This window comes from Bufo bufo, chromosome 7 (assembly GCF_905171765.1).
Source record: "Bufo bufo chromosome 7, aBufBuf1.1, whole genome shotgun sequence".
In the NCBI taxonomy this organism is placed as follows: Eukaryota; Metazoa; Chordata; class Amphibia; order Anura; family Bufonidae; genus Bufo; species Bufo bufo.
In genome coordinates, this window is record NC_053395.1 from 179702811 (window position 1) to 179711383 (window position 8573).

The 8573-nt window shown below is 45.5% G+C and overlaps 1 protein-coding gene across 1 annotated transcript; it reads left to right on the forward strand.

The window, feature by feature from the left end:
* The first annotated feature begins 267 nt into the window (after positions 1–267).
* On the forward strand, positions 268–8342 carry LOC121008588 (cytochrome c, somatic B). Its single transcript, XM_040441222.1, has 3 exons — positions 268–395; positions 6710–6886; positions 7699–8342. The coding sequence occupies exons 2-3, from the start codon at positions 6718–6720 to the stop codon at positions 7845–7847; spliced, it is 318 nt and encodes a 105-aa protein (XP_040297156.1). The 5' UTR covers positions 268–395; positions 6710–6717; the 3' UTR covers positions 7848–8342.
* The last annotated feature ends 231 nt before the right edge of the window (positions 8343–8573 follow it).

The following is an 8573-nucleotide window of genomic DNA, read 5'->3' on the forward strand; positions in this document are numbered from 1 at the left end:
ACCGGGTAACATTCCGCTGTTCTCCAGCTCTTGTGTCGGACGCGCTCACTGCCGTCTCCCAGAACACCTGCAGCACACTGACTCCAGTACGCCCCATCACAGAGTCTCATCTCAGGCGTCTTTTCTATGCACGGCAACGTTCAAAAAACGGCTCCGCCCACTAGGTTAATCTAGCCAATCACTGCGTCAGCAACGGAGTAGAGCCTCATGTCATTGGACAGTCGCCTCGTTCCAGGGTGGGGCGCACAACGAAACAGCCGCAGTGACGTCACCGGGGCGTGAGCTGATTGGCTAAGAACTGCTAGGATTCTGTGACAAGTCTTTCGGGTCACGCGTGACGTCACGTGGTCGTCGTGGGAGCCGCAGCAGCAGTAGTCACCCGCGGGCGCTGCCAGGTAGCTATAAAGTCGGGTGAGACGTGGTAGAGGGGAGTTCATAGAGAGTGAAGCATGAATGGTGGTGAGAGGAGGAGACGCATTCTATAGCAGGGAAGTATGGAGGCTGCTCCTCTGCATGGACTCATACGCTGTACTTATAGTTCGGATTTTCTTTTGCAGAAATGTTTTTAAAAAAAAATCCTAAATCCCCTTTATGTTGGCTATAAAATGTCCGCCCCCTGTCTGTGCAAAGCATAGTAACCCATACAGGTAGGGCTGCCACCTTTTCCAACCTAAAATACTGGCCAAGTTAAGCCACACCCCAAAGGGGGTGTTGTTGTGGGGCGTGGCCTAACACAGGGTGTTAAAGGGAGTCTGTCACCTACATAGCTGATTCTATAGCTCTGTGGAAGGCAGATCCATAATGCTGATGGTACCCGGGTTTATTTTTTCAGAGCCTCCAAAGTGCCAAAAACTAAGTTTTTAGGTAATGCAAATTACCTATTGCAAGTGCCCAGGGGGCGTAGAGCGCGCTGCAAGTGCCCAGGGGGCGTAGAGCGCGCTGCAAGTGCCCAGGGGGCGTAGAGCGCGCTGCAAGTGCCCAGGGGGCGTAGAGCGCGCTGCAAGTGCCCAGGGGGCGTAGAGCGCGCTGCAAGTGCCCAGGGGGCGGAGAGCGTGCTCGGAGCTCTGGCACAGCACGGCAGTGCGCGGCGAAAGGCCGCCGGACTAAAAGTACTGCATGTCCGACTTTTTAGTCCTGCGGCCTCTAACCGATTAGTTTTATTTAACTCCTACAGAACCCTGTGATTTTCTGTTTTAATTTTTCACTCCCTGTTTTCCTGGAGCCATCCCTTTTTTTTATTTTTCTGTTCACATAGGTTTTTTTTTTTGGGGGGGGGGGGGGGCGGGACAAGTTGTACTTTGTAATGGCACCATTTAATATTGCATACAGCAGGGATCAGCAACCTCCGACACTCCAGCTGCTCTGAAACCACAACTCCCAGCATGCTCCATTCACTTCTATGGGAGGTACAAGAACAGCCAAACAAGTGTGCATGCTGGGAGTTGTAGTTTCACAGCAACTGGAGTGCCGAAGGTTGCTGACCCCTGCCCTACAATGTAGTGCAGCGTTCCCTATGCTGTAAAACTGTCCTGTTGCCTTCATTCTCCAGGTCGGTACAGCGATACCACGTTTGTATAGTTTTTCTCGTGTTTTAATACTACAGAAAATTATATATTTTTTTCCATCGGCATATTCTGACCACATTACTTTTTTTATAGTTATGTCTATGGAGCTGTTTGGGGCAAATTTTTTCCAGGGCGATCTATATTTTTTTAAAATACTATTTTGAAATGTGTATGACTTTTTGATCACTTTTTATTCAATTTTTTTTGGGGTGAAGTGACAAAAAAATGGCTAATCAGTCATTTAGATTTTTTTTTTTCCCTCCGTTATGGCGTATAAATATTTTTAGATTTTAATAGCACAGGCATTTTGGTACGAGGGAATGCCTATGATGTTTATATTTTATTGTTTAATTTTATTTATGGAGAAAGGGGATGATTTGAATTTCTGTATTTTTTTTTTTTTCAAGTCACCCTAGATCAGTGATAGGCAAACTGCGGCTCTCCAGCTGTTGCAGAACTACAACTCCCAGCATGCAAAGACTGCCTACAGCAGGGCATGGTGGGAGTTGTAGTTTTGCAACAGCTGGAGAGCCGCAGTTTGCCTATCACTGCCCTAGATGACTAGAATGAGCACTCATTAGATTGCTTCTACAATAAGCTTTCTTTTGGAGCCCGGCCACCTGCAGGGCTGTGTATGAACTACGGCTCTAAAGACCCTGCTTTCCTCAGAGAGACCATTGCTTTCAGAGCGAACCAACAGCTTCCCCAATCACTGCGCAGGGGCCATGTTCAAGCCCCAGGTTTTCCACTCTGAAGAATTAAATGTCTGCGATCGGCGTTATCACTGAACTGACGTATTAGTTCCGGGTGTCTGCTGTTCAAAACAGCAGTAACCTGCGAGTGAGTGCCATTTTTAAAGACGGGACTTCCACCGTACAGGTATGTTGGAGGTCCAGAAAAGGTTAATGGCGTTGCGCTAATAATTGTGTACATCCACGGGAGCAATCGGAGTCTCGTTGTCGGCTTTCTGCTGCAGATTGTCTTATAAAATATGGATCTTGTTCAAAGACTACAGCTATCAGGGCAGGCTGGGAGTTGTAGTTTTGCAACAGCTGGAGGGCCGCAGGTTGGACATCCCTGAATGCCACTGTTATTCCACTCCTTTATTATTCCTTCTAGAAGTTATAAATTAATTGCTAGCAGTTTGCATTAAAGATGTTACTTGTGGGGGGGTCGCTGCACATTCTAACACTATATAATCATTGCGGTCAGTGTCAGACCGCGCAGAGACGCCCCAACTGCTAATAATTCACTTATAACTTCTAGCAGGAATAATAGAGGAATGGCACACAGAGCCACAAGAATAGATGTTCCAGAATTGTTATTACACGGGGAATGCAAGTAGTTACTAAAACAGGTCAGGAGCGGTGACGGGTCCTCTTTAATTAAAGCACATGTGTCTAGCACAAGGCCCGTGGCCCGCCGGTGAGGCCCGTAATATGTGTCAGTAGTTAGTGCCGCTCACTGCAATGGCAGAGCCCATACTTTTCTCCCACAGCCACATTCTAACGCTTGCGTTAGGACTTTCTGTGCGGGGCTCAAAGCGTGCGCCGCCTACCCCATATTGCCGCGCTGCTGGGTCCTCTTCCGGCTGAAAAAAGGAGAAGGAGGCAGCACCATCTTAGAACTGACTAAAGTTGGTATGCTGCTTCTTCTTGTGTACAGTGATAGCATGCTGGTATAACCCGGGCATCTCCTGTATATAATCATATATGTACAGCTGGTATAAGTTATACATCTTCTTGTATATAGTGATATGGAGCATGCTGGTATAACCCGGGCATCTCCTGTATATAATTATATATGCATATCAACAAAAAGAGAATCGGTACAAAATATTACCCAATAAAGTTAACTTTATTGGGTAATATTTTGTACCGATTCTCTTTTTGTTGATATGCATATTAAGGAGGTACACCCCTGCTAACACAAGGCTGTTTTGATCCAGTTGAAGAATATAATTATTTATGTACAGCTGGTATAAGTTATACATCTTCTTGTATACACTGCGTGCAGAATTATTAGGCAAATGAGTATTTTGACCACATCATCCTCTTTATGCATGTTGTCTTACTCCAAGCTGTATAGGCTCGAAAGCCTACTACCAATTAAGAATATTAGGTGATGTGCATCTCTGTAATGAGAAGGGGTGTGGTCTAATGACATCAACACCCTATATTAGGTGTGCATAATTATTAGGCAACTTCCTTTCCTTTGGCAAAATGGGTCAAAAGAAGGACTTGACAGGCTCAGAAAAGTCAAAAATAGTGAGATATCTTGCAGAGGGATGCAGCACTCTTAAAATTGCAAAGCTTCTGAAGCGTGATCATCGAACAATCAAGCGTTTCATTCAAAATAGTCAACAGGGTCGCAAGAAGCGTGTGGAAAAACCAAGGCGCAAAATAACTGCCCATGAACTGAGAAAAGTCAAGCGTGCAGCTGCCAAGATGCCACTTGCCACCAGTTTGGCCATATTTCAGAGCTGCAACATCACTGGAGTGCCCAAAAGCACAAGGTGTGCAATACTCAGAGACATGGCCAAGGTAAGAAAGGCTGAAAGACGACCACCACTGAACAAGACACACAAGCTGAAACGTCAAGACTGGGCCAAGAAATATCTCAAGACTGATTTTTCTAAGGTTTTATGGACTGATGAAATGAGAGTGAGTCTTGATGGGCCAGATGGATGGGCCCGTGGCTGGATTGGTAAAGGGCAGAGAGCTCCAGTCCGACTCAGACGCCAGCAAGGTGGAGGTGGAGTACTGGTTTGGGCTGTTATCATCAAAGATGAGCTTGTGGGGCCTTTTCGGGTTGAGGATGGAGTCAAGCTCAACTCCCAGTCCTACTGCCAGTTTCTGGAAGACACCTTCTTCAAGCAGTGGTACAGGAAGAAGTCTGCATCCTTCAAGAAAAACATGATTTTCATGCAGGACAATGCTCCATCACACGCGTCCAAGTACTCCACAGCGTGGCTGGCAAGAAAGGGTATAAAAGAAGAAAATCTAATGACATGGCCTCCTTGTTCACCTGATCTGAACCCCATTGAGAACCTGTGGTCCATCATCAAATGTGAGATTTACAAGGAGGGAAAACAGTACACCTCTCTGAACAGTGTCTGGGAGGCTGTGGTTGCTGCTGCACGCAATGTTGATGGTGAACAGATCAAAACACTGACAGAATCCATGGATGGCAGGCTTTTGAGTGTCCATGCAAAGAAAGGTGGCTATATTGGTCACTGATTTGTTTTTGTTTTTGAATGTCAGAAATGTATATTTGTGAATGTTGAGATGTTATATTGGTTTCACTGGTAAAAATAAATAATTGAAATGGGTATATATTTGTTTTTTGTTAAGTTGCCTAATAATTATGCACAGTAATAGTCACCTGCACACACAGATATCCCCCTAAAATAGCTAAAACTAAAAACAAACTAAAAACTACTTCCAAAAATATTCAGCTTTGATATTAATGAGTTTTTTGGGTTCTTTGAGAACATGGTTGTTGTTCAATAATAAAATTAATCCTCAAAAATACAACTTGCCTAATAATTCTGCACTCCCTGTATAGGGATATGGAGCATGCTGGTATAACCTGGGCATCTCCTGTATATAATTGTATAAGTTATACATCTTGTATATACAGTACAGGTGAAACTTGAAAAATGTGAATATCGCGCAAAGTTCATTTATTTCAGTAATGTAACTTAAAAGGTGAAACTAACATACAAGATAGACTCATTACATGCAAAGCGAGATATTTCAAGCCTTTTTTTGTTATAACTTGGATGATTATGGCTTACAGCTTATGAAACCCCAAAGTCACAATTTTGAGGCACCCTTTGCTCAGGGGGTATGGATTAATTGGCTGACTAGAGTGTGACACCTTGAGCCTAGAATATTGAACCTTTTCACAAAATTCTAATTTTAAGTTGCATTACTGAAATAAATTAACTTTTGGCTGATATTCTAATTTTTCGAGTTTCACCTGTAGGGATATGGACCATGCTGGTATAACTTGGGCATCTCCTGTATATAATTATATATGTACAGCTGGTATAAGTTATGAGTCTTCTTGTCAGGAAAAATGAGTTTGACACCCCTGCACGGGGCACACACGGTCATGTGAATGAGCCCTTATTCTGACACATGGCATACAGCTGTAAAGTTATGGCCACTTTTTCCAACCCAGTTGTGCATGTGAGCCAAAAAGTAGTGCAAGGGTTATTGAAACCTGCAGTAAATGGAGTGGTAAGTCATTTCTGCAAAAAAATGTTTTAATCCCAGAAAACGCTGTTAGGGCATGACTGCACAAAGCGGATGACATGTTAAGAAATCTCATCCACAGATTTGCAATGCAAAGGGTGAAATATGCAGCGACTCCGCAGTGGAAACTCCACCCTGTGTGAACGTGCCCCTAGGCCTGACCTGCCTGTGCTTCCGATGCTGCCCCGTTCCCGACCGCCTCAGCACTCGCAGCAGCTTGAATGGTATCTCACCGGTGTAGCATAGAATTCAAGCCGTTGAGGTCTGTGATTGGCCGCAGTTGTCACCTAAGCCTCTTCCTGGTTCTGCGGGGACTGGAAGCAGCTGGGGTCGGAGTGGCGGTAGGACCGCAGACAGTTCAGGGAACAGGGGAGAACCTCAGGAATTTTCAGCTCCAAGGCTGGAAACCTCCTTTAATTAGAGGCTGATCCACAAGATAGTGGATATCTATTACATCAGGTCCGGTGGGGGTCTTTCTGCTGGGAACACCACCGGTTGCAAGAGCACAGGGTACTGGGAGCCCAAAATCAATGGAGCGGCCGGTCAAGCATTCTTTATGGCACAGTTGGTGACAGGCTAGTACAGCACCCGGCTACTTCCTACAGAGTGAGGAATCGAGCGGCACTGCGCATACCCCACCAGTCGCTCCATTCATTTGGGGGGGAGGTGCTGTTCTCGTGGTAGGTGGGGTCCCAACAGCCGGACTTTCACCAGTTTACTTATATTCTGTGTATAGGGGATAACTTGATGTGTCTCGATTGCCCCTTTAATGTCCCATACATGCTGCATGTTGGTGATCCCTTTAATCTATATATAACCTACAGTGTATGTCTGTTATTTCTGATTATGCTGACCTTGTTAATTTTTTTTGTCCATTGACAGAATTCAATATGGGAGACGTAGAGAAAGGAAGGAAGATTTTTGTTATGAAGTGTGCGCAGTGCCACACCATAAATAAGGATGGGAAACACAAGACGGGACCAAACTTATGGGGACTGTTTGGTCGTAAAACTGGCCAGGCTCCAGGGTTCTCTTACACGGAAGCAAACAAAAGCAAAGGTGAGATACAAATGGAAGTACCTATTCACTGTCTTGTAATTGCAGGAGATTTTAGATCAAAGGGAAATTAAAGGGCGACTGTACTTTCACACAATTTCACTTTATAGAAAATGGTGTCGCTAGAAAATTTCTAAATCACTTAAAAAATATGCTGCATCCACCTGGGAAAAAAGCTGTAAAGCTATGGCCGCTAGGGGTCAGAGTAACCGAAAAAAGCGGTTCCTGTGCTTCAGTTGCCTGGGTCCCTTCTATAGGCGATATTTACATAGTCCCCAACACCCGTGTCCCTCCGGATTCCTGCACGGTCACCACTGCATCTCCCCGTCAAACGGATCAAAATATCCGGCCACGGGGGGAGCAGCCGATAGCAGGCCGCGATGGTAACCAGCCTCCCTAGTGTCACCTGCGGTGCTAGGGAGGCTGACGTCGTGTCCTGCTAGTGGTTGCTTCCCCTGTTGCCAGATGTTTTGATCCGCGTGACGGTTAGATCTAGTGGTGGCCGTGCAGGGTTCTGGAGGGACGCGGGTGCCGGGGACTGGGTAAGTATTGTCTGTAGGAGGGACCCGGGCATTGTGGGGGGTATTTGTACTATTGGATAAGCCCTTTAAGGGTCAGTGAGTTTTCATAAAACCTTTTGATATGAAATGGTGGGGGTCTGCGCGCTGAGATCCCCACGGATCCTTAGAACGAGTATCGCTCTCGCTGCAGAGGACGGAATCGGTACAGGCTCCTAGACTCTGTCCTGCAGCAAGGAGAGTGAGCACGATATGCAAGCCGCCTATCTATTCTTCTGTTCTTCTGTGTTCTCGCAGGCATTGTTTGGGGAGAAGAAACTCTTCTTGAATATCTGGCAAACCCAAAGAAGTTTATTCCAGGAACCAAGATGATTTTTGTTGGTATCAAAAGCAAAACCGATCGCTTAGATCTTATTGCATATTTAAAGAAAGCGACGTCGGAGTGATGAGCTTGGAGCAGTACACACTCATGGATCCTGTCATTGTGAACGTTCACTACTTGTCTGGAGAATGATAACGAGGAGCAGAATCATAGCTGGGTCTTGGGCTCACACAGCGAGGTGGTGCCACGTTGGTCTCAAGTCTTTTCTTTTAGAGATGGAAGGAGACCACATTGTGTGCATCTAGGATCAATGCTGTGTGACTTCAGGAATGTGTCATTGATAACCTATTTATGGAACTGTGATTTTATGTCAGATTTATATGGTAGTACGACTACAAAGCAAATCTGTTTTTATTGTGTGCTTTATTCATTCGCCGTTCCTTATGCAGCAGCAGAGATTCACTATTTAGACCCTGCCCAGTATTTAGTCCCTGTCCTGAAGATAGGCCATCACTAGCTGATTGGTAGGCGTCTGACACCCTGCACCTTTGGCAATGGCTCAAGTGCTGGAAGTAGTCAGCCCCGTCTGCTTAGTAGTGGACTGAGCTCGTCACTGCAGCGCTTCCAGCATTGGAGCTATGGCCAAACAGTTGATCTTCTGGGTGATGACCCCTGCTGACCAGCTAGCCATGGCCTATCCTGAGGATAGGCCATCATTTAATAAAAGGTTGACGCCCCCTTTAAAAGGGGTTGTTTGTCCATTGCTTATCATATTCATTGGTTAGAACAATGTTTGTCATTTACACGCTATTAAAGGGGTTTTCCGAGATATTTTTTACCAATGATCTAT

Excerpts from the sequence above, each read along its gene's own strand:
- LOC121008588 (XM_040441222.1), top strand. The coding sequence starts at position 6,718 with ATGGGAGACGTAGAGAAAGGAAGGAAGATTTTTGTTATGAAGTGTGCG. Across the intron at positions 6,887-7,698 it reads GGAAGCAAACAAAAGCAAAG|GCATTGTTTGGGGAGAAGAA; the intron begins GTGAGATACAAA and ends GTGTTCTCGCAG.